Source organism: Eschrichtius robustus, chromosome 1 (assembly GCF_028021215.1).
Source record: "Eschrichtius robustus isolate mEscRob2 chromosome 1, mEscRob2.pri, whole genome shotgun sequence".
NCBI lineage: Eukaryota > Metazoa > Chordata > Mammalia > Artiodactyla > Eschrichtiidae > Eschrichtius > Eschrichtius robustus.
In genome coordinates this window covers 23,205,961-23,233,192 of record NC_090824.1, presented here as the reverse complement: position 1 = coordinate 23,233,192, position 27,232 = coordinate 23,205,961, and the positions used below count along the sequence as shown (strand labels likewise).

Genomic DNA, 27,232 nt, shown 5'->3' with positions numbered 1-27,232 from the left:
TGTCATGATACAGCTCCAGCCCTGGATTTGCTTAGTGGCTTCGCCTCTCTGTTTCTTAAAAAAAGAGACAGTAGGGATGACCTGTCACTGTCAAAACATTCTACCTGGTGTCCAAGATCATAAGGATTTCCCTAGTCAGTTGTTTACAGGAGGACTAATATATTTTGTACTGAATACCTAAATAATATGTGAGAAAACCTGTAACACGTTTCAAGTAAGAGAGACCCCAAAAGCCTAGCCCTAGGTTACATGAGTTTGCGGAGACAATACCTAGCACTGTATGAAGTTTAAGTTTCAGCTTTCAGTAGTATCCATCCATTTGAAGAAACAAATATGACCTTTTGGCTAATAGCATTGGGGGAAACATCCCTATAGATTAGTACCATGAAACAGAAATAAAATGAATGAGCAAACATTCTAACGGAGTCACCGCATGTGAGCACATTAAACCTCTGCATAAAGACAGACATTGTAGGTGGGTTTCTGGGTTTCACCATGCTGACGTTCTTAATTAAACATGGCACCATTGCGAAAGATAAAACCTTTAATGTTTCTCACATCGTTTCTTTGTTAAGAGATATCTCATACGGTCATCATATGTAGTGTGAAAACGTAAAGATCAAGTCACGTATTCATCTAAAACAGCATAGGGAAAATATATCAGGATCTGTTTATTATCACCGTGGAGAAATAATGTTGGAGACCACGCTGAAAAAAGGTGATGTGGTCTGGCCAAGGAGATATTAAAAGTGACCAGATGACTGTTGGCACTTCTGTTTTCAAAGCTGGCTATAACTCTTCCTCACTTTGTGACCCTAATCCGAAGCCAGGCTTGTGTCTTGTCCTCATCCTAACACCACGTCACTCTAGCAGACATGGTAGACTCCATGGTTCTGAAAGGACACAGTTGGAAGCTAATTCTTGTGTCTTCTGTCCTACCTGAGACTGAGAGTAGCATCTGTGCCTGTTTGATGAGTACAGAGAAAGCCATTTTTCTTAACACTTTAGAATAATTAGTGGAGCCTACCAGTCTGGGGTTAAAACGCAGAATAAAAATAATAAGGTATGAAGAAAGAACAATGTGATGAGATTCTCCAACAGTTGGTTTATAGCGCTTTTAAAAAATTTTTGCATAGAGTCAATGATGGATTAGGATATAGTATGAAAGAAAACAGTACGGGACAGAGATATTAAGAGAGCATTTGTAATTTGGTAACTCAGGAAAACAGCAAAGGAATCAAATCATTTAGACTATATTGATAGGTACTTCATAGATAACGGAAGCATCCACCACATTACATTTAGACTAGGTGGAATATCCAAAAACATTTATTGTGTGGTCCTAAAATCAATGTATTAGTAATTATTACGTAGCTCTCAATGTGCCAGTAAGAGAATTATTATTCTTATAACATTTCTGAAAGTATGTATGTGTGTGTGTATGTATATATGTGCATTTTATAAAGCGCTGATATAGCTAGCATCTCCTTCTATTAATCCAACATCCAGTGAAGTTTATCTCCATCTTACAAACAAGAGAAGTTATGGCTCAATTCAAGGTCATAGAGAGTGGATCACAGCCTGGATTTAGTCCAGGTCTTTTGATTCTGAGCTCAACGTGATTTTGCATAAGAGCCCTTTGGGGAACTTTAAAAAAAGCAAATATTCAGACACTGCCTGTCATCCCATCCCCACTACCCCCAGCAGAGACTGATTTAGTAGGTCTGGCTTAAATGACCTGAGATTGTACAAAAAAAAACCCTCAGAGCCCCTCTGAATATCTCATTGTACAATAATGATTTCAAGGGCATAAGAGTTTGAAATAAATCTGTAGAGATCCTGGGATCTCCTGTGGAAATTGTTGTTGTGCCTAAAGATTAGCTTGTTTATAATTTCCCATACTCACTGAGAACTGAATATTTTAAAACATCCTGGTTTGCAGTGGCATTGTGGTTTAATGTAAAATATATAGGATTGAGTTTAGTCATGGCTAGTCAACTTTCTAGTTGTATACTTTGAGCAAACTAACTTCTTTCAGCCCAAGTTTGCTGATAATGTAAGATGTAATTGAAATGATTAAGTGAAATTAAATATTTAAGGTGCTTAATACGACGTCTGGCAGAGAATATGTTCTCAATAACTCTTAAGAACATGTCCCTCTAGAAGTAGGCTTCTGGTTAATTTAGTGTTTCAACTATAAAATTATAATTTATATTTTCTTTCTCTTTTCTCATATTTGGGAGGATCACTGTGTCAACCATTTGATCATACGCATTTGTCTCTGAGCATGTATCTTTACTAATCTAGAGGCTCATGTGCATTGAGTTTTTGGAATGACTAGGGAATTTATCATAGCTTCTCTCTAATCTACAGTCGTTCCGTTTACAAAAATTAAAAATAAATCGCATGATATGTGTCTTGCACATGCAGGCATCTCTGTAGTCTTCTCCTCTCTGGTAAATCAGCTGCTTGAGGCTCAGGTCAGACACAGGTCAAAGCCATGCAATCATGGTACATCATCTTGATGTCAAATGCATGAGTCTTGAGCAAGCTTGTCATGTTGTTTGCATAGTACTAATTTCCACTGAGTATAAAAACGCCTTGGTGTTATTGATTTATGAACACTGTACACTCCTTACAATGAAGATGGATTTTAGGGGAAAAGAGGGTGTTTTCAAGATATGGTGAATTTTATTGTAACATGTCGTCAAGTTCAGCTATTTCTTGTGGACAACGTAGAGAACTTAAGGGCCCTGCAGAGAGGAGGCAACAGGTAGAATGCCCAGCTGCTACCACCAAAAAAACACCAGCACGAAGAAAATGATCAGAATTCTGGTCATAATGACAGACTAGATGAGCTTTTGTGGAAAACAGAAGCGAAATAAACCTTCTTGAATAATTTATTACTCTAAAAATACATTCATAACATGTCATGGTATGAGTTCAGGAAAAAGATCCCACTACTGCTGGGTTCTGCTGTCAGTGGCTGTAGGGCCACAACGGGCAAACAAACAAAGTACATTTTCACTACCCTGATCACCAGTCCTCCCACTGATAATTTGTTTGGTCCATTCCTTCCTATTGCCTGAAGACGTGCATCAAAGTCTGGCAGCTGTAGTCCTGACTCTTCTGTTTATTTTATCTGTAGCTTTCACAACTGCAAAGGAAAGCCTGAGTTTTTAATAAACATCCCAGCACCAGTTTATGAGAGGGAGAATGAGTTAGATAGTGATGTGGTTTTTTCGGATGGTTTTTTAAGCCGGCTGTGGGTGAGAAGGTCCAATTTGCATTGGAACTGCTAGCTAGAATTCAGGGAAATCCCATCTGGTTTAGGGAAGAGTAAAAGAAAATAGAACAGAATAGAGGATGCAATGCTTCAATAGTTAGTTTACAAACCATTTACTCAACGCCTCATGTGGGAGTAGCACCGTGCTTGGAGCTACGGAGGTCTGCAAGAGAGAAAAATAGACTGGCCTCCCTTTGCGAGGTGTTTTCAGGCTATTAGAGGCATTGTTCCTTCACTAAGCAGTGATTTCCTGAGCTCTTACCAAGTGTCCAGCACTGCTGCAAGTACAGTGGAGAATTAGACAAAGTCTCTGTTCTCATGGAGCTTATATTCCATAAATAAATGGGCATGAAACAGCTAGTAAATACTACACAGAGAATCACGAGGGGACGGTCAGTTAGAGAGCAGGTTGCTTACTACGGAAGCCATGGAGGGCCTCTCTGAGGAGCAAACTTGGAGGAGAGACCTGAACCACCAGAAGGAACAAGCCAGGCAAAGAATAAGGAAAGGAGTGTTCTTGGAAGGGAAGCTAGAGAGCATGGCCAGAGTCTGAGACATCGTGGGTCAGGGGCAGCTGTAGGAGGTGAGATGGGAGTGGTAGGCAGCTAGCAGATCACAGGGGACTTTCACAGTGGGTCACGGTACAGAATTTGGGTTTGGAGAACTCTACCTTTGAGGATTTGAAGCAAGACAGTGACTTGATCTGTTTTACATAGTATACTTTTTAAAGATCACTTTGACTTCATTACGGAGAATGGATTTTAGGGAGCCGGAAGTGGAGGTGGGGAGATCAATTGGGAGGCTATTGCAGAGTCCAGGCAAGGAATCGTGGTGGCTTACTCTAGGACATGGGTGACGGCAGTGGGAGAAAGTCAACGTGAGGAATTTGTTGCCAAAGTAGAGTACACAGAACTTCCTGGTACACTGGATATGTGGAGGTGAGTTGGGGTAGGGGCTCAAATATCATGACTAATTAGGGGCTTGTACACCTGGGTCAAACCCAAAAGATGGGAAACCTAGGAGAGGTGCAAGTTTAGGAGGAGAGTGAAGTCCAAAGTTCTCTTTTAGCCATTTTGAATTTAAGGTGCCCCTTAGAGACTGAAGTAGAAATGTTGAGTAGACAGTTGGATATGGGAAATTGGAATCTGAGAGGAGGTTTGAACTGCAAATCATAGTCATATAGATGGCAGGTCTTTACAGCCAAGGGGCAGGATAGGATCACCCAGCCTAGGGCCACACCTGGGACCAGCCATGAAATGGAGAGATAAAGGGTCAGAACAGGAGGAGGAAAGTTGGAAAAATCTTGGGCTAGTCAAGCTAAAGGAAGAAAGAATTTCAGGCAGAGCTTTCATTTCTGACTGGCACACAGGTGATTTTTATGTGGATAAAATAAATCTTTTATATTACCTACTGTCTTGGTCTTTAATAGTATTGTAAGGACCTAATAGTTTGCAAATAATGAGCCATATGCATATATTGGCCCTAAAAATCCACAGAGAAACAAGGTTAAGGAAAGGAGAGCAGTTGCTAAATTCATGGCTTTAAGCTCTATTTACACTGCTCTTTGTTTTACTTCATGAAGATATTCGATGAAGATAACTCTTGATTAAATAAATTAGTGCCAACAAGGATAACTTTTTTGAATCCCACCCACTTCACAAAGCAGAGATCCAAGTGCTGCAAGCTGCTCTATTTTTTGTAGTTCAATTCAACAAATATGTACTGAAGACCTGTGGTGTCCCTGCTCTATGTTAGATGGATTAAAAAACACAGAATAGTTATAAAGATTCAGCTCGTGCATCAAGGAGTTTATAATATCCTGAGTGAAGAAAGACTTACTTATACTACTACCTGATTACCATTAAAACAAATGAAAATAAGAATATTAATTCCTGGAAATTTTTTAAGTGAATTTTCCCTTTTGTGCATCTTAACCAGTATTAACTCTTTTGGCAGAAAAGAGCTAAAATACTACCTCGACCTTCCATTCCCTCGTATCCTCATCTTACCGCACAGTTCTAATGCCTGTTGGGATATGTTTTCCAAGGGAATTTGATGAGAGTTCCACCCTTGTCACCATCCTCTTTGGTCTCTTCAGTAGCACCAAGTAATGCTGAACTCAGAGAATATAGCGAATAACATCTTCTTGCATTTGAATTGAATATTTCATAGTTTCCAAAGTAATTTTGCTTAAATTTACATACACATGTGAGCTGGAAGGTCGAGTCTTCCTGATTTTATAAATGAGCAAACTGAGACTCCAGGGGTTGGGGTGAGGAGTGAGTGACTTGTCTCAAGTCATGTGGTTTGAGAGGAAGGGCTCCTATGAAAACATACCTCAATATGACCTCTTCAGAGCTTAACTCTAACCCACGGAAGAGTGAAACAAAGTAACTGTAAAATTACATACATATATAAGAAAAATTCACCACTAAAAGGTGAACTAATCAAGGTTTAAGAACTTAGCACTATTGGAGGGGTAGGAACAGAGGTTCAAGAGAGGTAGTAATAGTGGCTACTTGGGTTAGGGTTTTTGACTGAGGTCATTATTCGTTTGATGCTGGCGCAGATGCTCCAAGCATCCCACTCAGAGTAGCACTGATCTCAGTTGTCTGAGACTCAGACTTCTCTGAATATGAAACCCTCATAGCTGATGCTATGGTCAGCTTTGAAGAAAATAGTAACAAACATTTGAAGAGCTCTTTATAAACACTTTCAGATTCAAAATCTCAGTTGTATAAACTTACCCTTTGAGGTAGGTTAATTGACCAGCCATTATAATCGCCATATTACACATGAAAAGACAAGCTCAGGGAGATTAACTGACTTTTTCAATGTCCTAACAAGCTAGCATAGTAGGTGATACAACCAAGACTGGAACTTAGGTCTCCAGACTCTAAAGTTGCTATCCCATATACTAGATTTCAGGTACAAGGTGAGCCACTTCGGTGATGTAAGATTTTAATGCTTTTATGGAAGCTCTAAGCTAGTGTGGGGTTTAAAAAAACAAAAGCAATTAATGATATTCATTCATTCATTCATTAGTTCATTCAATAAACGTTTGAGTGATTATTAGTATTCTGGTCGGTAGGAAAAATAAAGATAAAAAGATGCTATTCTTGTCCTAAAGTTCTGAGTGTAGCTGAAACTGAGAAGAAAACAAATTAAGTGCAGTGGAGTGTTGGAGCCAGTAACAATCTGTACAGGACGCAGTAGGTTCACAAAAAGGAATGGAGATTTGGGGACAGAATTACAGATACAAGTTAAGGGTTTTGTAAATACATAGGGAAAGAAGTCATTAATGTAAGGTCCTTCCATGTGTAAACATTCTATTCTACCAGGTTTGAAAATGCAATACTACCTTTTGTAATGTTTTATCCATTCTTATGAATCTTCTTGAGTATGAAAAATTACTCTCAATTGGGCAAGCAGATCACTGATACAGAAATACAGTTCTAAGTACTGGGCTTGATGGTGTTCTGTGCTCTTTTCCATCTTGGAGGTTTAGTTTTTCTCTTTCTCCCTCTTTACTGTAATTAGGTGTGTAAAATGTTTGGGAACAGATAGTACAAGAACTTCTCACTTGGAACGTTTTTGTTCAGCATTAAAAAGAAAATGTTAAGTTTTTTATTTAGAGAAAATACCATGTTTGAAGCCGTCTTCACTCTTTCCCTGAGCATCACCCATATCTGAGGAAGAGGTTGTGAGAAGTCAGGGTAAACGCAGGGCTCATTTTGTAACACAAGTGACAGCCATCCTCACATTACTAGGATTCGACATCCAGGCATAGTGTCTCTGTTTTTATTCTAAGCCAAACCATGATTCAGAACTGAGCCATTGATTCTCTCAGAAAAATCCCTCCGTTCATCCCACAGACACATAACGTATCAATCAATGAAAAGGATTTTGTGTATTTCATAGGAGGGACAGATGATGAAGAGATTTATCTCATATACCTGATGCAAAAATCTTGAAAATTCTCATTAAGTATTTGCTCTCCAGACTCCTTTTTAGCCTTCCCTGATTACAATTTTTTAAGTCTTTCCCTGGTGTTGTACTCTGATTCCCAAGAAGGTTGCCTCTTCCTTCCTCTTTCCAGTACTTTCAGTGACAAATTTAAAATATTTAATGTTATGCAAAATAATTCATTTGGACCTTCCTCTTGAACCTCACCTGTGCACACTGAAGACAATGTCCTTATCAAGCAGGACTCACTCTCCCAGAGAGGCGGGTTTGCTCCTTGAGTTCCTTGAGTATTCTTCCAGCTTCTCAGGCACAACCCCAAGCAGTTTAGAAACATATTTCTTTGAAACAAGTGCACTTTCCAAGATGCATTCTGAGTAATTCCATCTTATTGCATTTGATGTTCTTAAAAGTCTGATTTTGCATTTAGACAGGGTTATTTGGACATGCTGGGATAAAAATGGTCCCATCAAAATATGCTGTTTCAAGTCAAATTATTGTATTATTTGTTCTCAATGGCAAATATAACCCTAAAGCATTCTTAACACTCAGTAGAGGCATAGATACAGAACCATAAAGTTATTGGTAATAAAAACCTAGTGTAGATATGTAATGAAAGATGAAAATGAAGTTGTGACCCGATTATGAGCTACTGGCAATATTATTTTCTATCTTATATTAGAAATCAAGTGAGCTTTGTGTGTATTAACTGATGGTTGACTTATAAAAATGTGTAGGCACTGATATAGTGCTGTGTTTGCTTCATTTGAAACTGTGGCTTCCATGGATTTAAAAAATGCATATTTTATTTGCAAAGTGACAACCATAAATTTTGGTATGTTCGATTGTTTAGCCAGTGATTTCCAGAAAGTTAAGTGGTGTCCTACTTGTATGAGTTTAAAACAGGCAATTTTGAAATAGGTAAATTACTCAGTAGAAACCTTAGGAGACTCAAACTGTTGGTGTATCTTCCTCAAAACACCTCTTATTTTCCAGGAGTATGTATACACTAGACATATCTTATTCTTTATAAGTCTCACACTTAGACCACTTATGTTTCCTGCTTTAAAAAAATGCTTATGAAACAAAAGATAGCCCATGTGAATGTTATGAAAACTAACTTTGTCCTACAGAAGTAATTTGATGCCTTGTGAGGCAATCTGTACGTTTATAGGGTCTTCTCATACAATAAAATTCAATGTTAAAAGTATAATTATTCAAAAAAATTAACTAAATGACAACAAGGGTTTTTCTTTTCCTATATTGTTGGGATTTTTTTCCTCCTCCTAAAACCTCCCAGCTGCCCTTTGTGAAGTTCCTAGAATAATGATTAACATTATAAAACCAGAGACTAAAAATCTTGGTACGGACTGACCCATGGGGACACATTACTATAATTATTTTAAAATAAGATGATAAAAGGGACGTCCCATAAGGGACAAAAGTCTGACTCATCCTCACAATTTATTCTGTTTGTCAAAGTCACCCAAAAACTTTCTTAGGAGTGGTTGGAATTGGCTCAGAACCAGGGGCTCTCAAGTGTCTTACCTTCGTGGTTCGCCTACCTGGGTTTCCCAGTCCTTGGTTGAACATTAATGTTCTCACGGGGATAAAATATTTAATGTAATTCTTGTGATCTCTTCCAGTAGAGGCTGAGGCCATTTCTAAAACCTCCTTCCCCATGTCCCTTCCACAGTATCTTCACACACACAAACACACACACACACACACACACACACACACACACTTTGTCTCTTTTTTCCTTTTCTCAAGGTTTAATCGAGCATTTTGTTTCCCACATGGTCTCTAGAAGACTGGCAGTTTCCCCCAATGTCCTTCAAATAAGCCACACTCGTTTCCTGACTATCCTATAGTTAGTTTACTGATGCTATGCCACTATGCTCTTTAGAGTGGAGCGGGTTTTGCCTCTATTACCTACAAAAAGCTGTCCATTTATCAGGTACGTTTAATTACCACGGTTGTCACCCATGTGCCCTGTCAATTTGGCCAAGCCCAAGAACATGTATGTGGAGCAGTGCTAATTATAACCCCTCTGTGTCTTACAACATTTACCTTCTGAGGCTATGAATGAATGTGGGCTAAGTTTCCTAGAGCAGAACCCATGAACGCATGTGTATTTTTAGCTCAATTCCTGCCACTACAGGCTCTAATTCAAGCCCCAACACACGTACGCATATACATGCACATGCTTACAAGAATGTAATTGACAAAGGCCTTGGGGTGACCTTTGCCCCTACTGGAAAGGCATGAAACTAAACCCAGTACCTTTCTCCTACTCTCAAATCGGTTTTGTCTTGCTGACCTCTTCCCAACCCTAACTTGCTGGTCTCTTTTTCTATTGTCCCTAAATGCAACTTACCTTAAGCATGTATTAACTTGGTTAACATTCCTGCAGTTAAAGGATAATAGACAATTACCCATTTGTCAGTCTTAGCCCCTTTCTTCTCTCTCAAATGTCTACTTATGACGTACATCCAGACTGCACGCCCTTTTTATTTTGCTTTCGAGAAGCAAAACCAAAAAAAAAACCACATTTCTAAAGAAAAGGCAAAATTTCTTTTTAAAGAAAATGCAAAATTTGTTTCTAATGTTGGCTGTCACCAAAAGGGGAATCAATAAGCCAGAAAATACAAAACAACAAAAGAAGTGTCCCCTGACTGCTCTGTCTGTGCCTCCTCAGCGTGTGCATCTGGTTGTTCATCTCTGAAAGTGTGTGAAATACTCTTCTCTTTAAATTATTTTTCGTTCTTTGCTCCCTTCTTGTTTGGGAATTAAGTGCTTTTTGTATTATATATATCTATCTGTATATATATCAGTGTGTTTCTTTTTAATTGCTAGATCTTTATCTTTAGATTTGGTTTTATCCAAAACTATGACAAAAAAAGTTATGAATTGTTTTCTGCAACTTTTCCCCACTCCCTCTTTAAATGTGGAACAACTTCAGCTGCAGAATCCCCACATCCACATCTTTCAAATAAGCCCAGTCTCACTAGAATCACATGCACCATGGGTGGCATGGGGAAGACAGGTGATGTCGTTCAGACAGTAGCCTTTCTATATAGGGAAGTCATGAATGACCCGGCCAGTGGGCTCCCTATACAGCTTTGTCTTTCGATTTGAAGATCTCCACCCCCTCCCCTAACTCTAGATGGGGCTGTGTGCCTGCCGATGAAGTTGTTCAACTTGAATGCATAAATCTAGTCTCCTCGTTTTTGCTTTTAACCTTTTGATCATTATTATAAGTATTACTATTATTATTTTATGTATTTTGGCTACTTTTAGTAGGGACAAAAGTTTAACTGTTTTTATTATTTAAAAATCTTTAATGAAACTGTAATGATTTTTGGAGTAATTGCATGTTGAAGAAGTTGCAGCTTAGGGTGTGTGAGATTGTCAGTGTTAGAGTTCTGTTCTTTATTTCTGTAGATGGGCATGTGTAGGCTCATTTGTTTTTGTATATTGCCCATCCCTTCCTTACAGCCAGAAGCTCTAATGCAGCTAGATCACTCCGTGCCGCCCTTACATGGACATGGCGACTCACTTACACATTTACTCCCATCATCTTCATCTCTTGTGTAGTACACTCATAGATATGACCCTACCCTTTCTGCATCTTTCCTTCCCATACCCCTCCTTTCTTTAGCATTGTTCAAACTGATGTGCTGTCATCCATCCCCTTCAATTGAAGAAAGTCTAAAACTTGTCAAAAAGACAGAAAAAAATTACAATTAAATATATATCTGAGAACCTATAATAATGCAGAAATTCATTCAAAACCCTCGAGATTCGTAGATTTTTTTTAAAGGCGAATTATAAAATTAAACAGGTTTTTAACATTTTTTTTAAATCATTGCAATCAGAATAATTTCAGATTCAAAACTGATGCCCTCCCAAGCCCCTCAAAGTAAAAAATTTGTTAAAGTGCAGATTTTTTTTTTCTTTTCATGTTATGTGGTGTGGATGTTTGTGTTGTTGCCTCCCTGTATCATCCTCTGTTGTAAATTATTATATTTGAAAAATTAGACATTTTGCTCAAAAGTTTTTAAAGAAATGACAACAAAAAAAGCAAGTTACAAGAATGTGGCAATTCTATTTGTCCAAGAGCATTCTTACACAACTTTCTTTTGTAAATTTTTCTTTCATGCCAAAAAACATGCGGGCAATTTGTTGATGTAAGTTGACTATAAATTAATACAGTATGCTTTTTTTAAGTTAAATGGTTTTGTCTATCTGGAAATGATTTCTTTATTTTTCCTAAAACAGCCTCTATTTTTTATTTGCTTTTACTTTTCTTTTCTGTCCTTGTGTTGTGAATGCCTTGTTGATGTTATTTGCTCTCTTTCCCTCTAGTTTACTTTGAACCTGAAGTTGATTTTATTTTCTACTATGTGATTTTGAAGACGATATTAAGTATTTTATTTCCTTTGTGTCTATTCGCTTAATTTTCACTGTTATATTTTGTGCTGAATTGCTTCTAATGATCAATGTGAATTCTACTCTTGGCAGAAGGGTGTGGGTAAATTGTTCTTACCATCCAAAGGAAGCCTGGCCTCTTTGCCTGAACCAACTTTTAAAGCCTTGAAAGCAATGGTAGGCTCTACAGTGGGATATGAAATTGGATACAACCTACAGGAGGCCTGTTCTCCAGAAGAAAGTTAGTTGAGTTAACTGCAAATGTTATCAGTGGTAATACATCCTAATTTAACTCCTTAGAAAGCATTTGGGGAAATCAGTCTATTTTATTTTCCTTCAGCAAAGGGGAAATAAGGTACTCTCAAGTGACTATGGTAGAGTTTGGTTATCCAGGATTAAACTATCACCATCACTGCAAGCTACAAAATCACTTTTACTGAGAATAGAGAAAGAACCCCAAAGTTCAGAGTATTGTCCTATGATAATGATGCCTTCCAAAGTATAAAACTAACTACCGGTGAAAGCACACCCGCACACAGTAAGCACCCAAATCTCTCTCTCTCTTTCTCTTTTTCCTTTTCCATTTCTATTAATATTTGCCTTTTCTCTCAAGGATTTAAACAGGTAAGCTTTAAAAGGATCCTAAGGTTCTACCCACAAGAAACATGATGATTTTCACATCTAAAGTTTTATTTAGGAAACGTCTCAGGTAGGTACTGCCATTTTGTATGACTCTACGGTGAGAATACTCCTTGACCTTAAAGGTATTTGGTCAGTGTTGCCTTATCACTTCAGGAAACAAAAGATCAGCAAGAAGTGCTATATAATTTTTAAATAAAGAGATTACTTGCTTCACTTCAGTTTTAGGTATTAGTATTACTGTTAAAGAAATATCAAACTGAAGAGTGGATAAGGGATATGTTTCCAGCCCAGCAGCTTCAATGAATGCACTTCATCTGCCTCAGTTTATATGATTTTATATTGTTTGACATGTTGGATGATATTTTAGGTTTGAAACTAAGAACCTCCTAAATGGACTATTTTATCTAATTGAATTGAAAGCTTTTATTTTTGTTGAGGATGCTATCCATAAGTCCATTTGATATAAGGCTTATCATTTATTTTAAATGCAAGCTCTTGGGATTATTATAAATCATTCTTCAAACTCTGCATTTAAAATAGCCTTAATAATCTAGATCCTATATTATTATACTTATACCTCAGCATACGACTACTACATAAAAAAAGGTCAGAAAAAAGTCATCAATGATTTCAGTGTTTATAGGTCCAAAATATTAGTAGAAATGATACTAGTAACTAGAATTTTGGAGTAGCAGTTTCTGTGCTAAATACTTAACGTGCATTATAATTAACATTAACATGCATTATTATTATTCACATTGGTGGCTTGAGATAGGCTGTGTTATTATTCCCATTGTACATGAGATTTTAATAAAACTAGCCAACCCATGGCTAGTAAGCCACAGAACTGTGTTGCTAACCTGCATCTGAGTGACTTCAGAGGCAAAGCTTTTAACCAATAGGCAGATGAAAAACTCCACTAGACATTTCTTCTTTTACAATGTATAATGACATCAAGGGGCTATAGCTCATCTTACCTGGGTGTATATTGAAAAAGTAGAATCTGTAGCCTTTCAGAATCAAACCCATTTCAGATAAACTAGGGGAAAATGTCCTACCTGGAGATTCTCATCTCATTAAAACGCTCATTAAAAAGTTAAGCCCCTTTGAGATACTTGAGTTTTTCTGGTGTCTTCTCCCCAGGGACTTGCCATGCCTGTCCGTGACTATTTTTTCTGAGGCTGGATGCAGAACAATTTCATGGTTCCAAGCTTCCAGATATTGATGTGTTGCAAGTACACACTTCTGTGGCACCAAATAACTAAGTGAATATCATTCAATAACTGACTTTGTGGGGAAAAAGATGATTTCTCCCCATTGTATGTTAGTTTTCCAGCAGAGAATGAGAAAAATGCAAATAAGAGATGAGGTAAAGAACCTAAATATAGATAAAAGAAATTCAAGGAATTGGAGCACAGTGTCCTCTCCCAGAGTCTCACTCTTCAGTGTCATTGTTTTTCGTATTTTTGTGACTTCTTCCACTCAGATATCTCCAGAGAGGCAAAGGTTGGAGCCATAGTGAAACTTTGTGCTGCTTTTCTTGTTTTTTCAGATGACCCACTGCACCACCATCACCTACAACATTCTCACAGTTCAGAAGAGTTCTATTAAATTTTTAATATACTGTCTTTTTCGATGGCAGAGAGCCCCTTTTGCTGAATATCAGCCCTAGACACATGAATTATATATCTATAAATACACTCATGAAACAAAAAAGCAGGGCAGCCTTCAGGGCTAAAATAGACCTTTTATATCCCTAGTGATCTCTCTGGTTTAAAGAAAAGCACAACCCTGTCAAAAAAGGGTATATATTCCTGATTTAAAATGCTAACTTTAAGGAATATGGATAGTTCTTATTCCAAACCAAAGAAAAATTCTGGGGATGGAATAGGCAATTAGAGTTGTGATGGATTACAGGTTTTGTATTACTCTGCCTGCAACCCCTTATGACTTTAAGCTTGTTGCTTCTATGAATACTTTCACAGCGTAGACATCCGGCAGATCACTGATTTCACGGTCTTTGGGCAGTGAAAAAAAAAATTATCAGCTGCTCCAACATTTCTGAGGAAACTCACTTTAGATTAATACAAATAAACATGAAATCTTAAATAGCCTTCGGCAATCTAAGTCATTTCTAGTAAGGATCTAATGATGGGAGAAACACATCCTTCACCTCCTTATCTCAAAGGATGTGTGCCCTTGGACCTCCCAGGACACTAGAATCATCTTAAATCTTAAATATGGAATTTGATGTTAAAATGGACTATACACCCCAACTCACATACTTGTCTCAGGCAAGTTTATACGTGGAAGGTTATAAACCTTCCACGTTTATAGTTATCCAAAAATTTCCGCCTACTTTCACTATAATTCCCCTTTGTAATACCAACTCCTACATCCCAGTGGACTCCCTTTTAAACTAAAGACATTCTTCCAATTCCTTGAGATGCCAGGAGAGGGGAGCTATGAAAGTTCCTATGATTTCATTGATTAAACACTACCAGGATTTGGGCTCAAATGTCCCTGACAGGGGCATCATTTATCATTTTTATCACTGCTACTAGGATTAATAACAAAATGACAAAGAAATTGAAGATTAGCAGTTTTAACAGATTCTGTTATTTAAACTCTGCAACAGCATACCCATCATTTTAGTTTGGAAATAAGCTCTTACCATTTCACTTAAAGGCTCACCAACCTTTTAGAAGCTCTTTGTAAATTAGTGAGATTCAAGACCCTCTTTTCATCCCCTTATCAAAAGGATGATTTTCACTTTTTTTTTTTTTTTTTTCTGCTCCAAGAGAGATACTCACATTAGGGTGTTGAATGAGAAGCGAATAGCAAAGGAAAGTGGAAGTGATTCAACTGCAGAATGAGCAGTTTGTAGATTTTGTAGATTTTTAACAACGAAGACACAGTGGAAGCTTTAGCTGGTATTGAAAAGACGGGGGGGAAAAAAAAGGCAAATGTAAGACTCCAGTTGGGTGTCACAGATGGTACACTAAAATCGCAAATGAATGCCACTCTGTAATCATGAAGACAGTGATCTTAATCTCACTTAAAGGGACACTAGCATCCTACTTAACAATTTGCCTTTATATTTAATGATTTGTTCCAGGACTTTGCCTCCCAACAAATCAATCATTCCTTGTCCTTTATCCCAGTTTACTCTCCACTTAATAAACAATGGGTTGATTTTTATCCTTGCCCTAAAAAGCAAATGACTCTCGGTATTTGTGCCAGAAAAGAACACCCATTCTAGGTGAGATGGGTACAAAAACCCTGTCTTGTTCTCCAAAGGAAAGTGAAATCATCCCTGAGCGATCCCTAGGGAACCTTTAGCAGACTGCATGAGCCTTCACTCCTCTCTCCTCACTGCTCTTTTCTTACTCAGACACCGCCTTCTTCCACGTGTCATCTTAAATACAACACTCAGGGCCTCCCTACCGGAAGAATGAGAAGAAAAGGTAACTCAGGGTTAGTTTTAGGACTGGCTTACCTTTAGGGACCTGTGTTCCAAATCCCATTTATAAAAATTAGCAAAAGTATGTAAATTATGCGTTAAATAAGTTGCAAGATATATGAATTACATATCTTCACAATGTTAAAAAAAATAGGCATGCTTGTCCAGGAAAGCAAGTCTGAAGCTTTGTCAACTCTGCAAAAATCGGTTTGCTCAGTAGTTTCAAACTCTTGAGCACTAGAAGAGAAGCTTGGGGTTTAAAGCACAGACTAAAATATCATCTTGAGATTCTCAGAAAGATTCTTGTTTTATTTCCCCACATGTGCTAACATCATCAGGTAGGCCAGGGATGACTGTACAGTGCTCTCTTGTCCCTTCCCTTCCGTTAAGATACGCATTATGTACGTCGTTGCCACCCTCCCCAGCTCAGTTTCTCTCTGCAGAGAATAAAAGCTTCTGATATGGTGCAAGCAGTTCTTCTCTGGCGCTCTGAAGGTGTGCAGTAGCTTTCTTTTCAGGAGGCTTTTTCTTAGCGCACCTGAAACCTGGACAGTTTAGTTGCAGCAGGTCAGAAAGAAGACTTCAACCATGATATCGTATTATCATCTCAACTGTCTGACTAACTGGGTCAGGGACGTATCATGCCATCCCTGCTAGAGGAGTTTTAAAAACAATAGTTGGAATAATTTTTTAAACAAATTTAACGAAGAGACACGAACTGTGACTTCTTGATTCTTTCTCTGTTTGAAAATAACACTGTAAAGAAACACAGGAGAGACTGAAGACTGATTATCTTGCTTACATACATGAATAATAAGCTTGGCCCTACAATTAGGTGAGTAACATCCACCACAGAATATTTGTGGTAACCATAATTTGCAGGGCACTATGATTTAGTGAACTATTCTGAACTTCCTTTCCTGACCTAGTCCTCATATGTTTATAAGTGCAATAACTAGGGTCTGTGGGTAAACCGATAAATATCTGCCATTCTAAGAAATAAAAGGAATCCACATTGGAAAAAAGAATCACTGATTTTAAAAACTACTTTGCTGTCTCTACATTTCTGAATCTAAAAGTAAGTTTCCAGTAAGTCACGGATATGTAGGCTGGGTATTCTTGAAATCTAGTGTCTGCTCAGTATATATTACATATAGCATAAAAGCAATGTATAAACATAATATTAGACCAATGCAAAACAAGTTGTTGTTTTATAGTCAGGGGAATTTCTGGAAAAGCATAATCAAGATGGGCTTGTTAGATGAACATTTTCAACCTACTGTAAGTTTCCCTTACTTAGCATATAGTAAATGAAGACTGCACTTGATAAATGTGAAATAAAAGGTAGTAACTTAAAATACTAAAGATGAGCTCTTTTATGTTCCTTAATCTTGATCTCAGTGACATGGAAAATATGTCATTCTCATCCTAATGGGAGCAAATAAGTAGAAACCCAAGAAAAAAATAAGGAAATGCTATGGCTCACAGATTAATCACATGCATATGTGCATATACGTACACACACACACACACACACACACACACACACACAAACACATAATTTTCATGGTCAGTATTTGCAACAGTATAGTTGAAGGTCATTATACCATAAGCAGATCCTGGAAAAAGCCTATTTGAATTCTATCTAAATAATTACTTGAGAGTATCTTGAAAAATCTAAGCCCCCAATCTAAGGATTTCAGGTTTTGATGGCAAGAGGCATATAATGGGCTAGAAGTATAGCCCAATAATCAGCCTAGAAGTAGACAGGATCCATATGTGGATCCAAGTCATGTTATTATCATTTCTGAGGTGTAACCTATGAACTATACATACATTCATTGGGTGTGGCTGTGAATTGTTTTTCTACAAATATACTAATTCTGTTTTTCTTTTTCTTTTCAATCCCAGGAGGTGAATTAGTTATCCCTCTTCTTGTAGAAGACCCTTTAGCTACCCCTCCTATTGCTACTCGTGCACCTTCCATTACACTCCCCCCTACCTTTCGCCCCCTCCTCACCATTATTGAGACCACCAAAGATTCCCTGTCCATGACCTCTGAGGCGGGGTTACCTTGCTTGTCGGACCAAGGCAGCGATGGTTGTGATGATGATGGCTTGGTGATATCTGGGTATGGCTCAGGGGAAACCTTTGACTCTAACCTGCCCCCTACTGATGATGAAGATTTTTACACCACCTTCTCCTTGGTAACAGATAAGAGTCTTTCCACTTCAATCTTCGAAGGTGGCTACAAAGCACATGCGCCCAAGTGGGAATCCAAGGACTTTAGACCTAACAAAGTCTCCGAAACTAGTAGGACTACTACCACATCTTTGTCCCCTGAGCTGATCCGCTTCACAGCTTCCTCCTCGTCTGGGATGGTGCCCAAATTGCCAGCTGGCAAAATGAATAACCGTGATCTCAAACCCCAGCCTGATATAGTCTTGCTTCCGTTGCCCACTGCCTATGAGCTAGACAGCACCAAACTGAAGAGCCCACTAATTACTTCCCCCATGTTCCGTAATGTGCCCACAGCAAACCCCACGGAGCCGGGAGTCAGACGGGTTCCGGGGGCCTCAGAGGTGATCCGGGAGTCGAGCAGTACAACAGGGATGGTCGTCGGCATTGTGGCTGCTGCCGCCCTCTGCATCTTGATCCTCCTGTACGCCATGTACAAGTACAGGAACAGGGACGAGGGGTCCTATCAAGTGGACGAGACGCGGAACTACATCAGCAACTCGGCGCAGAGCAATGGCACGCTCCTCAAGGAGAAGCAGCAGAGCTCGAAGAGCGGCCACAAGAAACAGAAAAACAAGGACAAAGAGTATTATGTGTAAACACGACACCGCTAACGATACGCGAATTTAAAACACAGGATTATTTCTATATAAATATATAAATACTTGGAAAATGAGATTTCACAGATGTCAGAACTGTTCTATGAGATGGGGTATAACCATGACTATGGTGGGGAAAATCATTTTTAAAAGAAGACACACAAAGATGTACCTACCTATAAGGTTCAGCCATGGCTGCTTTGATTCAGTCACTGCTCGGAGACAGTTCTTTCTGCCCTGCTGTGTCATAAAGCACGCACTTTGCCCTCTGGAGCAAGCAGATGGCTCCCCCCACTTTCGCGGACTTGGAAGCTTCCTTCTCTTTTAGGACCTTTCATCCAAGGTAGAAGACTTCATGGCTTACTTGTTCCATAACTCCAAGTGAGTCTGTAATAATGTTTGTGAAGCTTGACTGTAATAATGGTTTTTTTTTTTTTTGGTTTAATTATGTAAAAAATGAAAACAAAAAAAAAAAGAAAAGAAAAAGTTAAAAACAAAAACAGAAACAAAAAAAACCCCACCCTTAATCTGGTTCTGGCCAGTGTGTGCGTAACTTTTCAAGATCTGAGGGGAAAAAATGGCTTTTGGGTATTTGTTTATTTTTTGAGAATAACTGGACATAAGTTAAGAAGAAAAAAAAAAAATCTCAGAAAACAGAAGAGAGACTATTGCCATATGAACTCAAAAGCTACCATGGTGTCCACTCTACATATCAGGTTGTGGCGTTTCTAGAATCTGTTGTCTGTTTCCTATGCGATGCTTTGCTGAACACATAGCGAAATCATGGGATGGATGATAATATTGATTTGAAAAGCTGGTTCCTCAGGATCGAATTCCAGAATTTGCCACCCAAACCCTGAACAGATGGGGTTAGGGCTGGTTTTATCAGAGCTATTGGCTTTACTTAACAATATTGCTCCTGTCCATGAGCCCAGCGAAATTGTGGTAAAGGAGAAAGCCCCATAAACTAAAACAGAGCCTTTCCTAGGGAAGGGGAATGGGGGTGGGCTGGATCTGTGACTGATCGAAATGCATGCAAATATAAAAGAAAAGACAATACAAGAAGTCTGTTAAAGAATCAAAACAGACAATAAGGGAGTTCAACTTGTGATGGAACCACAAAAGGTCACACAAGCCAAACATGGCATGACAGAGTGCAGAATTCATAGTTCTTTCCCCGCCCCCAACATGATAATGTTTTTCCTAGTGATTTAATTTTGCAGCCTGACATTTATGGATAACTCTATCCTTCCATTTGCTCACGTCTCCCTTCACCCATCTTTTCTAAAAATAATAAATGACTAAAGCTGCTGTGACACACAAAAAATGGAATTTAATAGTATAATATATATAAATAAATATATATACAGATATATTTATCATGGTATGTTTGATGGGATGACTGAAACAGGAAAACTGTTAAAATCTTGAAGTGGAATGAGAATGTTGTTTTAAAAGAAAATAACAAAACGACAAAAAAGTAAACCTAAAAATGTGAAGTGTGAGTTTAATTTTGTCACAGTTAACTGTGTCAAAGAGAATAAAAAATCTTCTCAGATTTTGTTTACATATTTTACTACATTTTTGCTGGTATAATTCCTTAGCCACCTGTGTACATACTGCTTTGAGAACTGTTCTCTCCTTTCTATTTGTTTATTTCAGTTTGTTTGGTTTATGTTCCAGTTGTCTTTCTTTTTGAAAAGAGGAAACAATGTACAGAAAAACAATAAACTTGTTGTGTGGCCATACCTATCCCAAAAGCAAGAGACAAAGCAAGACAAATATTCACACAAAAATGAAATGTGTTCTCTGGAGGGTCAGATACATACAGTTTCTTTTGTACAGATGAAAATCAATCAGCTGTTTAGATTTAGAAATCTACTCTTGCTGGTTTTTGTAAGTTGCATGAATATTTGACTTTGAAAAAGTATCTTAAAGACGTGGGGCAAAAAGCGCAATCTAAACAATGGTAGCCTTTACTAATATGTATGGAAAGAGTTGTTCTTCATTACCTGATATTTCAATGTGTTAAGAGTTTTGGATTATTTTGTTGTCATTGAAAAAGACAGGATTATAAAGCGATATCAAAGCACGATTTAGATAACTAAATGGCCCAACCTATATGAAGTTGATTATATCTCGATGTCTGTAAAAGATTGCTGTTCTTGGAGTCTTGAGGTCTTGTGAACTGATTTCCTGCTTTCTTTCTTTACATTTTTTATTTGAGTAAAAATACATTTATTATATTCCTTTTAGTGTAAGTTTCTATTTGGACAATTTTATGGGAACATGTGCATTCTGTACGTGAGCTTCTATCATATTGCTGTTGTTTTATGAGCAGACTCTTAAGGAATTTATTTTATGATGTTGTGAAGTTACTGCTTTTTCTTTTTCCTTTTCTCTTTTATTTCACATTTGCATTTTAGTTCAAGGATATGCTTAGCAATAAAATGTTCTTCCCAAAAGCTTGTATGATGATGTATTTTTATTTTCCAAACATTTGGTAAAAGACCTTGTACTGGGGCTAAATATGTCATGTCGAATTAAAAGCCAAGTAATCTAGGACCATGTTCATGTGAAATAAAATATTATAACCAGTTACTAATACTTATATAAACTTATCAAAAGTGACGTATTTGGGGGCTAAACAATTATTGTCTGTCAACTGAGGCATTATTATTTCGATTGCTATGATAAAGTAACCAGGGGAAAACACTTTTCTGAACAGGTAAGATGACAGAAGCATTGTATTCTGGAAAAAATATTGTTAGATACTATTTTTTTAAATGTTTGGCAACTTTTAAGTATTTGCTGTAAGTTAACAAACTTACAGAACCATGTACATGTTTGAAACACTGGAAAGCTTTAAATGCATTCTTTCCAAGCCTCCCGCCAAATTGAAATTTTTTAGAAAAGTACTAAATCCAAAGTCAAAATTTAAATGAGTGCTTAAATTTTAACAGCTTCTTTCTAGATTTTCAGATTACAAAATTCTGCAAACATTCATTATAGCTGGAACCTTTCTCATATCTCAGGTGTCCTTGATATGCTGGTTCTTTAAGCACATGCTTACTTTGCCAACTGGATAATCCATCATGATACTCTACATTTTTCACCATGATCTAGAAATGTAGGTTAACTGAACACCTGTACTCTAGCCATATATTGGTTACCAATTTTTAAAGAGTTAGAAATAAAAGCAAATATAATTAACCCTGTTCCTTCAGATTTCACTGGTGGAATGGTTATGCTATTAACTAACATGGAAATGGAAAAAAATGAGGCTCAATGATGTCAAACTATGGAAAGTTCCTTTTTTGATTCCTGCCTCAGATAATTTACATGAAGCAATCATTTATCAATGCCCATGGTATGCCAGATACCATGTTAAGTGTTTTGGCTTATGTAGTCTAATCCCTGAGTGGTAGATAGCATTTTCCTCATCTTAAAGATGAGGAAACAAAGACATGACGAGCTTAAGGACAACTTGGCTAGTACATTTCTAATCATGTTAAAAGTCAGGCCTTGCTGACCTGGAGGTCAGTGGGATGTCGTGAAAAGGGTATAGACACTGAGGCCAGACACAGCTGAGTTGGAACCCCAGCTGGACTATTCACTGTGTATGGGCAATTTCACTGTGTCTCTGAGATTTGACTTCCTCATCTGAAAAATGTGACACCTCAATGACCTTGCCTCACAATATAGTTTGGGTAAAAAAAATTGAAATAATATAAGGTGTTTTAATTGTGATTGTTACAGAGTAGGGGCTCAACAAGGTTAGTCTCCATCACTTGAGTTCTGTACTAGTCATTTACAGTAGCTGCCTTCTAGAATTACAAATTCTACAATAAATTCTATAATAAAAAGAGATTTATTTAGTAATTGTCAAGACATGTTGCCAAGTCATGACTTGGATTTACTAGCTATAGTTGATAAAACTAGTATTTTCTAATCATACACTTTGATTGAGGGCATGACTGCAACTAGTAAACATGTGTTATTGACAACTGGTAGCATGAATCTGTCTGACAGCATATTTTAAGCAAGTGGCCAAAAGTTAGGGTAAGTAAAGAAGGTACAGATTTCAGAAAATGTTCAACTTCCAGAGAAATTCTGAGACGATGCTTAATGTGGTAGATTCATCAGGATCTAAGTGGCATTTGCTCAGATACTTTGGTTAATGTCCATGAGCAGAAATAATTTGTCATTATCTCCACGAGGGAGTATTGAGATGGTACCGTCCCTTTCCAGTGTGTTTAACTTTGGCCACAGGCTTTGGAATCAGAGAAGCTTAGTTCAAATCTTGGCTCTGAATCCTGGGTCTGTCCTTTACCAGCTGTGAAACCTTGAGTAAAGTGTGCAGTGACTCTTAACTTCATCCATGAAACTGGAATGATATGGCCTCCTCTTAGTGCTATTCTATAATTAAATGAGCTAATGTGTATACAAGTGCCTGGTTATAAGCACAGTGGCTGGCCGATAGCCCTCAAACAGCGATGCCTAAATTGTCTTATTAATCATCTGTTATTATCCTAGAAGAAAAATAATACAAAATTCTTTCTTAAAGCCTACAGAAGATACATATAGGAGAGCCCCACAACAATCATATCACTTCTGTAACCTAACATCATAATTGTTTTTATTCCTCTTACAGTTGAAATCACATCGATTTATTGATTCTTTGAGCTCTCCTTGAGTTTTCCGCCAGAAATGTGCCTACCCCTGTAAAGCTCTTTACCTCAATCAACTCCTTCAGTATAGAGGCCATAGAAAGTTTCAAATGGTAAACTATTATTTACCTCAAAGGACAGTCTTCCATGCTTCCCAAATCATAGTTGTTATTGCCTTAGACACACCTTCAAAATTCTATATTAGCTTTCCCTCCATAGACTTTCTAAGTGTCACTATTTAACGTGTAATCCGAGAACCACTTTAAGCATTTACTCTTTTGATAATTCAACCAACATTTACTGAATACTCATGTGCCTGCCAATCTACTGTTGGCTATCGTCACTTTGTTTCAATGAAAGCAGAAAATGGAAGTGGGAATTTTAAGCCTTTTTGCCTCTTGTATAGATCCATATAGGCCCAGGTTCTCTTCCCCCATATTCAAGTTGAATTTGATTTTTCTCCAAAAATATCCCAACCTGTATTTTTCCCAGTTGAATTGAAATCCTGACACTGTTTGAGATTAGTTTGATGATTAAAGTATTTATTAGGCATTATTAAATGATTACTATGTCTTAAATTGAGAGGGTTAATGAGTTTATAATCTACTAAGGGTTGCACAATCAAGCTGTCAAAGTTCAAGTGCAAACTAAGCTCTTTGGGGGTTCAGAAGAAATAACTTATGGTAAGGTTTCACAGTGGAGGGGACATATTAAGTGAACCTTGAAAAATTGATAGGCAGAGGTCAGAGCTGCATGCCATTCCAAGCAAAGTACTGAAGTGGGAGGCAGTAGGTCAAAACCATAATTTGGATGGATCACAGATTGTATGAAGTACACTAGTGGAAGATATGGCTCAGAAGGTTTTCGAAATTTGTCAGTGAAAGGGAAGAGAGAGACGAGAGAATGTCTTGAGAAGTTCACAGGGTCAAGGGTTAATTTGTCATTGAGCGAAGAGGACACAGGAGGAGAAAGGCAATAACTGATACACTCTCAGAGAGGGTGAAAGATTATTGGAGTGATCAAGTTTCCAGATAGAGGTGTTACTCTGAACAGAGAGGGGGTAAGCTGTTCTTCCGATATAGCAATGAAGGAGAAAATGGAATCAGCAACTGACATATTGCTGTAGAGGTGACAGAATATGGGACAGCTATAGTCAGAGAACCTCAATATTCTAGGTAAATCAAAGGCAAAGTTATGTACCTAATAGTGAGGCTGTGAGCACATGGCAGGAGTCTGTTGACAACCTGTTAGGTAGGCAGCTAATGAAAGTGTCTGTTAGAAGTTGGCTGTCTTTATCTGGCATTAATAGCAATACTTTAATGCAGATGTAGAGAATGGACTTGAGGACATGGGGAGGGGGAAGGGTAAGCTGGGACGAAGTGAGAGAGTGGCATGGACATATATACACTACCAAACGTAAAATCGATAGCTAGTGGGAAGCAGCCACATAGCACAGGGAGATCAGCTCGGAGCTTTGTGACCACCTAGAGGGGTGGGATAGGGAGGGTGGGAGGGAGACGCAAGAAGGAGGAGATATGGGGATATATGTATATGTATGGCTGATTCACTTTGTTATAAAGCAGAAACTAACACACCATTGAAGAGCAATTATATTCCAATAAAGATGTTCAAAAAATAGCAATACTTTATATTTTTGCAACATTTCTTTTATATTTCATGACTTGAAATCCAATCTCATGGTTCCAAATTTAGAGCTCTTTCAATTATGTAATGGTGGCTCTAGAGAAACAAGTCATTTTATACTTCTTCTTCAGAGCATTTAGAGCTAAGGAAGAGCATGATAAGATGTTGTGTTAGTCTACTCAGGGTGCCATAACAAAATGCCATAGGTTGGGTGGCTTAAACAACAGAAGTTTTTTCCCACAGTTCTGGAGGCTGGAAGTCCCAGATCAAGATCCGGCAGGACTTCTCTTTTGGTGAGGACCTTCTTCCTGGTTTACAGATGGCCACCTTCTCACCCTGTACTCATATGACCTTTCTTCTGTGCATGTGCAAGAAAGAAAGGATCTCTTCCTCTTCGCATAAGGCCACAGTCTCATCAGATCATGTCCCCACCCTTAGGACCTCATTTAACTTTACCTCCTAAAGATCCTGTCTCCAAATACAGTCACACTGGGGGGTTAGGACTTCTGGCATATTAATTTGGGGGGTGGCAGACACAATTCAGTCCACCATAGATGTACATGGTGTTGGGAATTGGTAAGGTGAAAATTTTCAAGGCTCAAAGGAGTCAAGGAATCCAGAAGAAACTCTAGCCTTGTTGATGTGAATACATGTGCTAGGTAGAAGAGCAAATAAATCCAAGAGAGACTAAACAGAGCAGAATAGGATCGTAGGAATAGGGACCAGGATTTGAAAGCAGTGTTAGGGTTGTATGAGAGGCCCTAGAAGACAGGAACAGCTAAAGGGAAGCCAGAGCCAAATTTGGAAATAAATGAATAGTGTGAGCTTCAAGAGACTATGTTTAGGTACATAGGTTCTGGAGTCAGAATGCGATGGCATGTATTCTGGTGCTGTAACTTTGGATAAATTACTTAGTCTACATAAGGCTCAGGTTTCGTTCCTATAAAAGGAAATTATAATATGACCTATTGTGTAGGTTTGTCAGGAATGGTTAAATAAAATAATGCATGGGAAAATGCTTAGCCTACACCTGACACATAATAAACCTTAATTGAAGTTGATCATTATTACAATTTGGCCTCGTTATCTGACTCAGGCAGGATCAAAGTTAGCTGCTACTTGCATGGCTAGCCAGCACCAGAAACTGAATAAATATATGTGTTAGGCAATCACTCTATTTTCCTACTTCTTTCCTTTGCCAAGAAAATATAAAGTGCAGTTGCTTGCTCATTGGCAAAGTTTCCCCTTTACTACCACTAAAGTTCTCTGCTTCCAAGATCCAGCTTGGATTATGCCCAGGAAAGGCTCACATCCTGAGATTTTCACTCCTTGCCTGGGTTTCTAGTCCTCGGATTTCCTGTGACAGTTCTTCAATTAAACACCAAGAGGTCTTCAGAGAACCTTTCGCCCCTTTAGTGATATGCATTATTTTTTTTTAAATATTTTATTTTATCATGAACGCATAACGTGAGATTTACCCTCTAATCGACAGGTATAAAATTTCAGTTAAGAAGAATAAGTTCTAGAGATATGCTGTACAACATTGAACCTACAGTCAACAATACTGTGTTGTACACTTGAAAGTTCATGAGCTTTCTTAAACTCTAAATTTGTTCAGTTAATCACCTTGAACTGAATTTGAATCTTTCTATATATGCACATAAAGCATAAGATCACAAATTCAAGAAAAATTAAAATTCTTCTAAATAAATTTGAACTTTTTCCCTCACTTTAATCCAGTAGAACAATTTATTAATTGTATTCCAATGGGTCAATGAACACTGATAAACAGTAATTAACTGCACCTGGTCCATCAGCAAAATGATAACCTAGTCACACAGACCTTCCTCTCCAAAGCAGAAAGGACCACCGTCCCCTCTTCCATGCCAGGGATCTCTGTGTATTTTGGGTTTGTTTTTAATTTGACTTTTTACTGTGAACATTTTCAAATATTTTCAAAAGTAATGAGACTAGTATAACAAAACCCCCATTTATTCATTATCTAATTTCAAGAATTATTAGTATTTCGCTATTCTTGTTTTATCTATGCCCACCTCTCCATGAAAGAATGTCTTTTCATACCACACAATGTTAAGAAACACAAAAGAAGCATTAAAAGAATATTGTTGGGTCTCTTGACCTGAGTCTTATTCTTGTTCAATGTGTTTCAGAGTAACTAAACCTAACACTCTTTCCAATGGACAATTAATGGCATGATTCCAGTTCTTTATTCAATGACAACATGAAAGACGAGATTAACTGCTAAGTAGACTCTTCACCATTTAATGAGATT

General features: G+C 37.8%; 1 protein-coding gene across 15 annotated transcripts in view; it reads left to right on the top strand.

Annotated features, from left to right (window-relative positions):
- The window catches only part of NRXN3 (neurexin 3), a 1,618,670-nt gene extending 1,599,701 nt beyond the window's left edge, over nt 1–18,969 (top strand). For 12 of the 15 annotated variants that reach the window (XM_068558806.1, XM_068558724.1, XM_068559298.1 and 9 more), the window contains one exon: nt 18,324–18,969. In XM_068558806.1, the coding sequence (XP_068414907.1) occupies nt 18,324–18,625 (302 nt within the window). In that variant the 3' untranslated portion in view covers nt 18,626–18,969. Of the gene's footprint in view, nt 1–17,699 lie in introns of all 15 variants that reach the window. The other 3 variants (XM_068558635.1, XM_068558546.1, XM_068559382.1) reach the window with 2 other exon arrangements.
- Nucleotides 18,970–27,232: the final 8,263 nt, after the last annotated feature.